Below are 13,548 nucleotides of genomic sequence, written 5' to 3'. Positions count from 1 at the left end.
TCTCGCCCCCCACTTCCTACATAAGCCACGAAGTCGATGGGTTGTTGGTTTTCAATTGGTTCCTCCGTGCACACAAAAAGGCGTACACTATATTTTAAAAAAGTATATTTCCCTCTCCACCCCCCCATGAATCCTGGGAGCTGCAGTTCTGGAGCTACAATTCTCAGGAAATTAGTTCTCAGGGTGGGGGAAATGTGCTTTGTGCTGTCAACTTATGCTGGGTTTGCAGCCTGTTATTCCTATTTATGCCCATCTGAGTTGAAGGAAGTTGCGTAATATAAAAATAAAACTCATATATATCTATATCTATTATTTCTCTCTCTCTCCCTATATATGAGTTATTTTTATACTACCCAAATATCTATGTGTATATGTATGAAATGTTTATTTAATACTGCCCTTTAATGATCTCAGGGCAGTTCACAGCATAAAAACACAACATAAAGTTCATAATAGGAACAAAAAAGAAACAAACTCATAACACCTCCACCTTCCAAGATGCGTGTCTGCGCATACACAATGTTGTAAATAAAAATATGGCAACGTTTCCATTTTAATAACAGCCCGCAAAAGAGCATTCATTGCCATTCCGAACCTCTGCAGAACTGGGCACACCTGAGCGTACGGAAACCCTTTTTAAAAAAAGCACCTTCAACGTAAAGTAGTAGAGATGTAAAAACAATGTACGCGATAAAAATGTGATAAATACAGCAACTGGAGGGAGGGAGGGAAGTCAAGACTAGGCAGAGCCAAAGGGAAAATACTGTAATTGTATGGAAAAAGACTGATGAAAGAAGATTATTTAAAGGAAATAATAAATAATTTAATAATAATAAATAAATAAGAAATAATAAAAAATTATTCTGGGGAAAAATAAAAATAAAAGCACCCATCGGCGAACCCTCTCCCCCTTTCTGAAAAAAACCCACACAAACACGTGGATACTCCAGTACGTACTTCCGGGTTTTCTACGGTGCCCCGTTGGCGCCCTTCGCAAAAAAAAAACGCCTTCGCCTTCGCTTGCGGCGGCCTGGTGGGCGCGGCGCGTACGTGCTGCTGCGCCTGCGCCGTACGGGCGGTCTCCCACGGCGGTGCCCAAGACGAGGTTGAGTAGACTCGTTCTGAATTTTCCCTCCTCCTCCCTCCCCTCCCCTCCGCCTCCCTCTTCCCCCCTCCCCACCCCCCTGGCTGGGCTCGGGCGCGCGGCAGTCGCCGGTCGCGTCACTCACGCTGCCGCGCGCCCTGGCCCGCCCTGCCCACCTCCTCCTCCTCCTCAGGGAAAGAGGGAGGGGGACTGTTTCTGCCTGGCAGGGGGAGGGGCTCCAGCCCCCACACCCCAAATTGGGGCTTAATTCTCTGGTGGAGGGACGCCCCCTCCCCCCCACAAATTCCCCCCCCCCAAATTCCCTCCCCTCAGCTCAGCTTGTTGTGTGGGCAAAAGCCTCGACTCCATCATCATCATCATTATTATTATTAATATTATTTATTAGGGTCTTTCAGTTTTATCTATTCCAATAACTTTATAATCGTGTCGACAAATCCCCCCCCTCAGCTCAGCTTGTTGTGTGGGCAAAAGCCACGACTCCATTATTATTATTATTATTATTATTATTATTATTATTAGTGACTTTCAGTTTTATCCATTTCAATAACTTTACAATCATGTCGACAAGTGCCCCCGCCCAGCTCAGTTTGTTGTGTGGGCAAAAGCCTCAACTCCATCATCATTATTATTATTAATATTATTTATTAGGGTCTTCCAGTTTTATCCATTTCAATAACTTTACAATTGTGTCGACAAATTCCCCCCCCCCCCATCTCAGCTTGTTGTGTGGGCAAAAGCCTCGACTCCATTATTATTATTATTATTATTATTATTATTATTATTATTAGTGACTTTCAGTTTTATCCATTTCAATAACTTTATAATCGTGTCGACAAATCCCCCCCCCCATCTCAGCTTGTTGTGTGGGCAAAAGCCACGACTCCATTATTGTTGTTGTTATTATTATTATTATTATTATTATTATTAGTGACTTTCAGTTTTATCCATTTCAATAACTTTACAATCGTGTCGACAAATTCCCCCCCCCCATCTCAGCTTGTTGTGTGGGCAAAAGCCACGACAAGACTCCATCATCATCATCATCATCATTATTATCATTATTATTATTTATTAGTGACTTTCAGTTTTATCCATTTCAGTAACTTTACAACCGTGTTGACATTTCCAAACTCGGCTTCCTTCCCTCTCTTTCCTAGGCTCCTTACATTTATTTTTTAAAAATATTTTCTGCACACCCTAAATTAACTTAGTGTATTTTTCTGCTTTAACTTTACCACAAGACTAAGCCGCAACTCTTGAGAATAAAATGCCCCTCAACCATGTGCTCCCCTAAAAAAATGGGGGGGAAGAGGCAGCAATGGGTTTTTAATGCGCTATTCCTGGCCCCCAGTATATAAGATGCCCCCTATTTTGGGGAACTCAAAATTAAGAAAATGGGGGGAAGAGATTGCCCCCCCCGTATAGAAGACTACCCCCTCTTTTTAACATTATTTTTAGTAAAAAAAATTAGTCTTATACAGAGAAAAGTATGGTAACTTGTGCATTTATTCATCTGCTTTAAATATATACTCTTATAAAAACTGTATGTTATTACAATAGTCCTGCCCATGTTCTTAATCTGTTTTACAGTTCGTTTGTAAATATTCCATGAACCATTTCCATTCTTTTATCCTAAGTTAACTTAATCTGCACATTTGTTCATCTATTTTAAATATGTCCCCTTATAAAACTGCAGGCTGTTAACAATGGTCCTGCCCATGTTCTTAGCTGTTTTACAGTTTGTTTGTAAATATCCGATAATGCATTTCCATTGTTTTATAAAAAGGTTGTTATCTTGATCTCTTCTTCTTCCAGTATGTTTCACCATTTCTGCATATTCCATAATTTTTTGTATCCATTTTTCTTTCACTGGGACTACTTATTTCCATTTTTGGGCAAGTAACATTCTTGCCGTTGTACTGTAGTTGAATACATGAATAAATTTCTATACAGTTTGGGTAGTTCTGTCCCTGTAGTTCCCAAAAGGAAGGCTTCTGTTTTTTGTTCTTAAAAACGTTGTTTTAAAAATCTTTTTCAATTCATTATATATCACTTTCCAGTAAGCTTTAATTTTACTGCAAGACTAAGCCACAACTCTTGAGAATAAAATGCCCCTCGACCATGCGCTCCCCTAAAAAAAAGGGGGGGGGGAGAGGCAGCAATGTTTTTTTAATGCCCTAGTCCTGTACTTTTACCTAAAGAGCTGAACTGAGTGCAACTCACAGGCTTTTCGTATCTGTGGTTTGTGGTACCTAAGATCACATTTGTACGTGGCTCAAGCCAATCTAAGATGATGCTGATATAGCATTATTAATTAATTAAATTATGTATACCTTGCCCATCTGGCTGGGTTTCCCCAGCCGCTCTGGGCAGCTCCCAACAGAATTAAAAGCACAATAAAAAAATATTCATTTGTACCCTGCCTTTTCCCCTGATGCTCAAGGCGGCTTACAGATAAGAACTGCTTAAAACTTCAGGGGAGAAGGGGAAACAGCCATTTAACCCCCCCCCCACACACACAATTAAACGTTGGAGTTAAAAGTATGGAGGTACGTAAAATCTGTTTGCAAGCATATGAAATAATTGCAATTGAAAAAGGCCCTTTCATTGAAAGCAGCCAGTTCTGAAAAGCCTGTTGCAACTTTCAGTGGTGCAACTGTGGACAGTTTGCTGAAAGTAAGGTAAAGGTAAAGGGACCCCTGACCATTAGGTCCAGTCGTGACTGACTCTGGGGTTGCGGCGCTCATCTCGCTTTATTGGCCGAGGGAGCTGGCGTACAGCTTCTGGGTCATGTGGCCAGCATGACTAAGCCACTTCTGGCGAACCAGAGCAGCGCACGGAAACGCCGTTTACCTTCCCGCCAGAGTGGTCCCTATTTATCTATTTGCACTTTGACGTGCTTTCGAACTGCTAGGTTGTCAGGAGCAGGGACCGAGCAACAGGAGCTCACCCCGTTGCGGGGATTCGAACCGCCGACCTTCTGATCGGCAAGCCTTAGGCTCTGTGGTTTAGACCACAGCGCCACCCGCGTCCCTTAAATGTCCCTCTTACATTCTTCTAGTAAATGTGCATTTTACCATTCATGGTTAGTGTTTAAATCTGATTAGTCTTTAAGGTGCCTCAAGACTTTTAATAATAATTTTTAAATCATTTCTTAATTCTACCCTGCCCATCTTTTAAAGTGGTTGGCAAGGGGTTGGCTTGTTGTTCCCCATCTTAAGGCTGTTGCTGCTCTCCTCGCCCAATCTCACCCTTTTTTGTTTTTTTTCACAGGGTATGTTCAACCTCTTGGAAGATTTATAATAATTTGGTTTTTGGGGGGTGGGGGAAAGAAAAGCCGTTCGTTGCACGACTGCTAGGGTTTGGATTGGACCCCAATACTGCCAATTGGATGCACACACATAACTGCAAATATTTATAATTGTCAGAAATAGGATGTGACAGTAAAAGGTTGTCCTGCCACAGATGGATTGTTTGGCTTGCTTCAAAACACATATTTTTTCTAGAGACTGGAACTCAGATTTTAAAAATAAATCAATGTAGTTGGTATCCTAAATGCGTACTGTACATTACTCTAATGCAACTTCCCCAAATATTTATATTTTCCAATTGTAAGTAGTAAAGTAATTGGATCTCAGAGACTTGCAAACTACATCCAAAATTGTTTCTGATTGATTATTGGGGGTTTTTTGGCCATCTTGCTGCCAAATTTATTGCAGCAGTCCTGAGGACCAGAAACTTTTAAAAAGAATAGAAATTCTTACAGTTCCAGTGTATGCTTTCTTGCTAATCCATCATAGCATTATCTTGAGATTCTAATAACATGGAAGCTGCTTAATTATGTCAGAAAGTTCTGTTTTATGAAGGATGAAAAGTATTTTAGCCTTGGGAATGCCAAAGAGGGTTTGCAACACAATCGTACACAAATCTACTAAAAAAATAAATCCTTCAGAGTGCAACAGGTCTTAGTGCTTGATGTAGGATTCCAATGTTAACCACTAATTCAAATGAAAATAGGTATTGGTCTCTGAAATGTGAAATCTACCTAGAAAGGAGGAAATGCCAGAGGAAATTAGACTGTACTATGACAGAATACCAGGGTTCAGATTCTAAATATTTCTTTTGTAGTCTGTTCTGTAATGGAAGAAAATGGAGTTGAACATGCAGCCAGTATGGAGAGAGCTAGTGACTTATTGGTCAACTCTAATAATACTGAAGAGGTGGAAACTGAAGACCAAGTATTCCAGGTAAATGATCAGTCATATATTTGTTAACTTTCGTTGTTGTTGTTGTTTAGTCGTTTAGTCGTGTCCGACTCTTCGTGACCCCATGGACCAAAGCACGCCACGCACTCCTGTCTTCCACTGCCTCCCGCAGTTTGGTCAGACTCATGTTTGTAGCTTCGAGAACACTGTCCAACCATCTCGTCCTCTGTCGTCCCCTTCTCCTTGTGCCCTCCATCTTTCCCAACATCAGGGTCTTTTCCAGGGAGTCTTCTCTTCTCATGAGGTGGCCAAAGTATTGGAGCCTCAGCTTCAGGATCTGTCCTTCCAGTGAGCACTCAGGGCTGATTTCCTTAAGAATGGAGAGGTTTGATCTTCTTACAGTCCATGGGACTCTCAAGAGTCTCCTCCAGCACCATAATTCAAAAGCATCAATTATTCGGTGATCAGCCTTCTTTATGGTCCAGCTCTCACTTCCATACATCACTACTGGGAAAACCATGGCTTTAACTTTCGTAGGGTTGCCATATGCCCTCTTTTTCCAGGTCTTTTTCATGCGTAGAGTCATTACAGCGTTCCATAGTTAAAAGTAGAAGTTGGCAAATGTGTCCTCTTATTTACTGCTCAAAATTTGGCAACCCTGTGTGAATTGACCTCGCAGGCCAAATTTGTCGGTAATGTCGAGTGCTTTGCGGTCCCAAAGGTAAAGGTAAAGGGACCCCTGACCATTAGGTCCAGTCGTGACCGACTCTGGGGTTGCGGCGCTCATCTCGCATTATTTGCCAAGGGAGCGGGTGTACAGCTGCCGGGTCATGTGGCTAGCATGACTAAGCCGCTTCTGGCGAACCAGAGCAGCACACAGAAACGCCGTTTACCTTCCCGCCGGAGTGGTACCTATTTATCTACTTGCAATTTGACGTGCTTTCGAACTGCTAGGTTGGCAGGAGCAGGGACCGAGCAACGGGAGCTCACCCCATGGCGGGGATTCGAACTGCCGACCTTCTGATCGGCAAGTCCTAGGCTCTGTGGTTTAACCCAGAGTGCCACCCGCGTCCCTAACTCCTACGCTCTGTGGTTTAACCCACAGCGCCACCCGTGTTTGTTGCTAAGACAAAGTGACATCAGCTGGCGGGTGGGTGTGGTTTGAGTATATAATAATCTTTATTGCAGTCCAAAGACCCATAGAACAATTTCAGAACAAAATAGACAGCCAACCAGAAAAGAGAGAGAAACGAAGGCGGTCATTTTGTTTTGTCTCGAGCTTGATGATCTTTGCTTCTTTTGACTTCCGGAACAAACTTTGCCACGGCCAGTGCAATATCATTGGACCTATCATCCTAAAGATATTTAATATGGGAGGCTTCAGATTTTCCTGGCAGATTTGCCAGTAGGAGTTTGATCAGTTGGTCTCTTGCTTGCTTGTACTGCCCACAATACAGTGAGATATGCTTCATGCAATCGCCATCCTGAGAACATGAACAAAGCCTATTCTGATAAGTGATGCCTCTCAGTCTACCATTTAGCACTTCCAAAGGAAATACATTTAGTTTGGCTTTGGTAAATAAATGCCGATAGGTTGGTACAGACACGTTCCTAAGATATGAGGGTATCTGAAAGTTGTACCCATACAGTGGTACCTTGGGTTACATACGCTTCAGCTTACATACGTTTCAGGTTACAGACTCCGCTAACCCAGAAATATTACCTCGAGTTAAGAACTTTGCTTCAGGATGAGAACAGAAATCGTGCTCTGGCGGCGCAGCGACAGCAGGAGGCCCCATTAGCTAAAGTGGTGCTTCAGGTTAAGAACGGTTGCAGGTTAAGAACGGACCTCCGGAACAAATTAAGTACTTAACCCGAGGTACCACTGTATTGGATTCCTGCTGCTACCGGGCCACAGGTGAGATCGAGATCGCAGGTTGCTATGTGAAATGTCCCAAAGCTTTTGCCTCAGGGATTCAAGGAGCCCAGATGATACATGAGGCATGATGGCAGTCCAATCGAGGTGGCTTTTCTGGCCATAGTTTTCAGCCAGAAAACTCAGGTTTGAGTAGAAAATTGCCTCACTGGTCACCTTGGTACTAAGGTACCATTTGCTATTCCGAAGATTTTAAAAAAAGAAATGATTGGAAAGATGTCAATTATATTCTGTATGACAGCATCTAGCATACGTGGAAACCGGGGACCCATCCTTTGGGCCAAATGTTCCTCAAGCAGTCCTGCCCATCACAGCGCCCATTTTGGAAGATGTCTCTCAGTCACTGAATGCACAAGTGCAGCTGTCCCAGACGCTCCCTTTTTCAGCAGAAGGGTTTCAACTTGTACACCAGAGTGGCCATCCCCTTTATGAAGTACAATCCTCAGAGGGGTCCAGCACTCACATGGTGAGTAAATACATCTTAGGGCAGTTTTTGTTTGTTTAGTTTTCCCTCCAATGTATTTGAAAAAGGAACCCTGTGTTGAAATGTAATAATGCCCTGATCTGCGTTATGTTTTGTTGACTAAATAGCAGATGACGAATCAACTGAATATTTTTTTTAATTGCCAGCCTTAATAACACATTAGTCTTCTGTACTTCATAAACAGATATGTGGATTAAGTGTGTTGTGGCTTTGTCGAATCCCTATGTTAAGGGAACCTTGAAATAATGTTAATGTTATATTTTAATCTTGTTTTTTAAGTTGTATTTTAATCAACTTGTTTTTATTATTGGTTGTTAGCTGGCCTGAGCCCGGTCTTGGCTGGAGAGGGTGGGGGATAAATAAAATTTATTTTTATTTTTATTTTTATTTTTATTATTATTATTATATATCTGGGGCAGGGGGAATTCCATCAATATGTGGATCTTATCAGTAAGAACTTGAGTCTCTCTGCTTAAATTCAAACGTAGATCTCAGTGGTTTCTGATTTTTCTATAAAACAGAGATGAATAATTTCAGATTGGCTTGAAGTTTATTGGTATAAATCTATCTCTCAAATATTATATGATATTCATTATACCACCTAGAGGTTATTCAAAATCAGTTTTTAAGAGGGATATTGAAACTGCCCAACTGTGTAAGTAATACAGCGCTACGCATGGAACTTAATATTGTATCCCTGGAAAACGCTCTGTGGAAGCACATACTTTGTCACTGGTTATCTCTATGGCACAATCTCCCAAACTTGTACTTGATACAATGTATGTGGAGAGATGATTTCCAGAGCCCATGGGTAAAAAATTTACAACTGAAAATTACGGCAATGGGAATCTCCCCATCCAAATTACTAGAGCAGGATATAGTTCCAGCTAAAAGAACAGTAACCTGTAAACTAGAGGAGATGGACTTGCAGCAGAAAATGGTCTTGGGCAATGGTACCTGCTCACCTCTAAACCTTGGTTTATTACCCCTCTTAAGGCTCCCAAACTATTTGAATTCCTTAACTTCTTCGGCTCATAGATATGCCTCTGTAAAGGCAAGATTCAACACCTTCCCATCGAACGTGCTGAGAAATAGATTCTCCAATGGACGCATATCGCTCTTATGTGATTGTAATTGTGGGGCACCGGAATCGTTGCATCACATAATTCTTGATTGTGCTTTTCACTCATCGGCCAGGAGCAAGTTTCTTGCTCAATATCTAAAGGGAATTGCCGATGATACGAATGAAGCCAAACTGAGATATCTATTAAATGATGATGACCCCCTAAGATCACTCATGGTTGCCAGATTCTTGATCAGCGTCCTATCCCTAAAGAAGAGAAACGGACTCCTGTGCGGCTCGGATAATCCCTTTAAACTATGATCTATGTTTTAGGATGTAATTAGGTGATATCACCATTGATGTCTTCTACTAATTTATGAGTAGAGGGCGATGTTTATGTTACAAATTTATTGTAATGTATGATGTTGGTCTTTTGTTTTTGTTTTGCTTTGGTTCTTGTCTGTTTTTTGTAAGTTTTGGCGGTTTTAAATTTGGAGGTTTAAGTACATTATGTTGGTATGGGAAACTGTCGTGTGATGGGCCAATGGCCGTAATAAAGATCAATACAATATTCATTATACCATTTCTTTGTTTCCTTCAAAGATGATAGTTGCCAGCCAGTCTGAAAATGGGCAAGTGCTGCACGTTATTCCTTCTCAGCCGGGAATGGCACAAGTGATTATTCCCCAAGGTCAACTTCTGGATGTCACCAGTTCTCAGGGTAAGGTACATCGTGTCCCAACAGACTATGTGGAAGCAAGTTCCACTGAAATCAGTACAACATGCTACTAGCATTTAACATTCAATTTGTGAATTCTGGTGCCAAGACATACACCTTCATTGTGTAATTGTACAGTATTTCACACTCAGAATTAATAATTTTAATTGTAAACTTGGAATATGAAGAGGTAGGCTTTTCACAGGCTTTTTCTTGAGATGTTCCTTAACAGCAGACAGTGTGCTGCTGTTTGCAAAGGTCACAGCTGCTAGGTGCAAAGTACGGACTATATATTGTACCTGTAGCACACTGGAATAGGTTCTTTCCTTTTCTTCCTTTGACTCAAGATTTATTTGACTTGAGAACAGGAAATGTAGAATTTCGCAAACATACACAAGCAAGATTGAGCCCCTCTTTTATTCTCGGCGGCGTTGCTATACCAACTTTTAGCTGAGCTTGTGGTGGTTATGGAAAAGCACATTCTGAAAGCTGTGCCCTTAGCTCTATCAGAACAGGGCCTCTCCATTCTAGGAGGTTTCCAGGTCTGGCAGAGACAGATTCACATTTCAGTCTCAGGCTGCTGCTTGCTAATTGCTCACCAGTTTTCTGAATTGCACTTTCTTGGTTCTCTATGCACTTATTAAAGAGGGAGGTGTGTCCCCTCCCCCATCTTTTTCCTAAGATGCTTCAGAAGAGAGAAATGGTGGGAGTTTGCGAACTGTTGCAGTGGCTGCTGTTGCAGACGGTACAAGCAGATACATCCTTCACCCTCAAGCTTCTCTTACGGTGTCCAAAGCAACAGCCACCAGGTAGGTCAGAAGATGAGGAAATCTCTTCTCAGACAGACTGTGAAGTTCTGCAGTTTTTCCCATTGTCAGTATTTTAGCTGAACTTCCTCTATGAAATGGTCACAGGTTGCTTTCTAATGATTGACATAGGAGATTCCTAAACCATCTTGTCCCTGAAGGCTTGCAGCAATAAAGTGAAAGAGTAGGTTGTTGCTTTGAATGATAGCTTTTTAAATATTTTTTGAAGTATTGCAAATACTGCCTTACAAATGTTAACCACAAGAAGCGAAAGGAATCTGCTTCTGTCCTTAATATAGCAACATCGTCTAAATCTGCAATTACGTGTTTATTTGCATGGATTTGTTTTGACTCTATATCCCATTTTGCATTTATTGTTCAGGTTATTGGAAGACACTTTTCCAGTTTCCCCTCAACCGTTGTCCTCAAACACACCTACCTGGGCTCGCCGTCTCAGGAACTGTGAGGTGAGCTAAAAACAACAACTGAGCAAAGTATTAATCTCAAAAACTAGTATCGGAGGTGGCTACACTTCTTAGTTACTTGACGTTCGTCAGTTAAACTGTCTTGTAGTTTGTTCGGAGCCAAGGCAGTCTAGTGGTAGCCAGAGGGGGATTTAAGTGGATGTCATGGAATGTACCGTATTTTTCGCTCTATAGGACACACTTTTCTCCCTTCAAAAAGTAAGGGGAAATGTGTGTGTGTCCTATGGAGCAAATGCAGGCTCCTTGGTTTCAGTGATAGCAACGCGAAGCCTTCGAAGCACAGAGGGAGAGCTCCCCCCGTGCTCCGGAGGTTTCGCGTTGCTTTCGGAACTCCCACTGCGCTCTGGAGGCTTCAGGCGGCTATCTGCAAGCCTTCAGAGCGCAGCAGGAGTTCCCGCTGTGCTCTGAAAGCTTGCAGATAGCCACTTGAAGGCTGGAGAGCGAGACAGGTTGGTGCACACCAATCCCTCTTGCTCTCTAGGCTTCGCTTCGCTGGAGAGGTGCTGCACAGTTTTCCCTCTCTGCGCAGCGTCCCTTCAGCGAAGCGGGAGGAGAAATGGAAGGGGCTCCATTTCTCCTGCCACTTTGCTGAAGGGGCGCTGAGCAGAGAGGGGGAGAATTCCCCCCCCCCTGTTCTCCCCCTCCTATGGTCCGGTGCGTCCTATAGAGCAAAAAATACGGCAAATGGCCCTAGCAACTTAGTCAAAAGTGGGAAAGTAATTGTAATTGGTCTCTGGAAAAGGTAGGTTGCGTAAGTTTTTCACTAGTATCTTTCATGAAATGCAACAAGCAGAGAGGGATTGCCTTGCAGTCAAGCCCTTCATCTGATGAATACACTGTTTATGGCAAGGCTTTGCTACCACGAGTCATCTTCTAAACTGCCTTAAACTCCCGAGCAGTTCATTTGTTTTGGTTTTATTCAGAAAATTATAGACATACAGTAGTACCTCGCGTTACGTAACTCTCTGGTTACGTAAACTTCAGGATGGAAACGTGGCAAACCCAGAAGTATTTTTTCAGGTTTCCCCACGCGCGCATGCGCAGATGCGCTCTACCGTGCCACGCACATGCGCAGAACAGGCACCTGGTAGTGAAAACCTCAGGATCCGACCGGAGCTCCGGAACGGATCTCGTCCACAAACGGAGGTACCACTGTATACTGCCCTTCGCCAAAAGGCCATAGAACAGCTGACAACATAATATTTACATCTTTCTTGGGTGATGACCATAACCTTTAGCTTGCATACTTTTAAAATACAGTGGTACCTCAGGTTACAAACACTTTGGGTTACAAACTCCGCTAACCCAGAAGTAGTGCCTCGGGTTGAGAACTTTGCCCCAGGATGAGAACGGAAATCACGCTCCGGCGGCAGCGGGAGGCCCCATTAGTGAAAGCGCACCTCAGGTTAAGAACGGCTTCGGGTTAAGAACGGACCTCCAGAACGAATTAGGTTCATAACCCGAGGTACTACTGTACTTAGACTGATCTGATAACTTGTTACAATAGCACACAATTTTCCCAGGAGTTTTCTGTTTGGCTGTTACCCCATATAATATTGAAACTGCTTTATGCACTTGCCTGTGTTTTTAAAATAGTGTTTTGGGTGTTTGACATTAAATAGGTATATAAGGAGAATTATTGGAGATGGTGCACACTGCTCAGCAGACATTTCTCTTTAGAATCATGTACAGCAGTAAAAGTCGGCAGAAATGCAAAGCATTGCTTTCCAAAATAGCATTTTACCCACACTTGACACTGAGCTTTCACTCATATACAGTGGTATCTCTGGATGCGAACGGGATCCGTTCCGGAGCCCCGTTCGCATCCTAAAGTGAACACAATCTGCACCTGCGCGGGTCGTTATTCGCTGCTTCCGCGCATGCGCGTGACGTCATTTTGAGCGTCTGCGCATGTGCGAGCGGCAAAACCCGGAAGTAACGCGCTCTGTTACTTCCGGGTCGCCACGGAGCGCAACCCGAAAATATTCACCCCGAAAATATTTACCCCGAGGTATGACTGTACAGTTAAAGGGGGAACATGGAGTTCTGGCAAAACATAAAATGTTTAACACTGTTTGCAACAAATAAACCCAGAAACTGCATCTTAAACTCAGGAAAATTGGGAAGGGAAGAAACTCTTGGGGAAATTCTGCCTCCTGCAGATAACACACCGGATTGCCACAGGCATCTCGTGATGATACTGACTTCCTGAACTCCAAATAGCATTTTAGTTGATGAATAAATCCTATTACTTCACCTCCTCTTCATGCAGAAAATTGGGGATTCATACCGTGGCTATTGTTCAAGCGAAGCAGAATTAGAGAATATTCTAACAGTGCACAAGCAGCAAACACACAGCGTGTGGGGAACGCGCCAGTCTCCAAGCCCAGCTAAACCTGCCACGAGGCTGATGTGGAAATCACAATATGTTCCATTTGATGGGATCCCTTTTGTCAATGCTGGTAACTTTCGTTCTTCTTAATGGTTTTCACATTTATGAAAGAGACTGTGCTTCATTTTGCTTTGCAGAATATCTATAGGTATTGTGAAAGGTCACAAAGGGAAAAGTCTCAGTGCCTACGTTATAATGGTTTTCACTCATATTCTGCTGTGTGCTTGTGCGTTGGTACCTGTGTTCTAGTCTTTTGAGGAAAAATGTCATTTAGAACTCTTCACAGAACCCTTTTCTACCACAGATATAATCTCCATCGCATGTTTGGAAGCCACTATGGAGTTGCCTTTATAT

The 13,548-nt window shown here is 42.7% G+C and overlaps 1 protein-coding gene across 4 annotated transcripts in view; it reads left to right on the top strand.

Annotated features, from left to right (window-relative positions):
* The first annotated feature begins 1,021 nt into the window (after nucleotides 1–1,021).
* CARF (calcium responsive transcription factor) overlaps nucleotides 1,022–13,548 on the top strand; it is a 32,237-nt gene continuing 19,710 nt past the window's right edge. The window contains exons 1-7 of one of the 4 annotated variants that reach the window (XM_053362250.1): nucleotides 1,022–1,105; nucleotides 5,234–5,352; nucleotides 7,488–7,712; nucleotides 9,397–9,514; nucleotides 10,194–10,320; nucleotides 10,700–10,784; nucleotides 13,075–13,264. In XM_053362250.1, coding sequence (XP_053218225.1) covers nucleotides 5,245–5,352; nucleotides 7,488–7,712; nucleotides 9,397–9,514; nucleotides 10,194–10,320; nucleotides 10,700–10,784; nucleotides 13,075–13,264 — 853 coding nt within the window. In that variant the 5' untranslated portion in view covers nucleotides 1,022–1,105; nucleotides 5,234–5,244. Of the gene's footprint in view, nucleotides 1,106–3,228; nucleotides 3,655–4,198; nucleotides 5,353–7,487; nucleotides 7,713–9,396; nucleotides 9,515–10,193; nucleotides 10,321–10,699; nucleotides 10,785–13,074; nucleotides 13,265–13,548 lie in introns of those variants that run through there. The other 3 variants (XM_053362242.1, XM_053362265.1, XM_053362258.1) reach the window with 3 other exon arrangements.

This window comes from Podarcis raffonei, chromosome 1 (assembly GCF_027172205.1).
Source record: "Podarcis raffonei isolate rPodRaf1 chromosome 1, rPodRaf1.pri, whole genome shotgun sequence".
NCBI classification, from domain to species: Eukaryota; Metazoa; Chordata; class Lepidosauria; order Squamata; family Lacertidae; genus Podarcis; species Podarcis raffonei.
The sequence above is the reverse complement of the archived record's forward strand: the minus strand, read 5'-3'. Positions and strand labels throughout refer to the sequence as shown.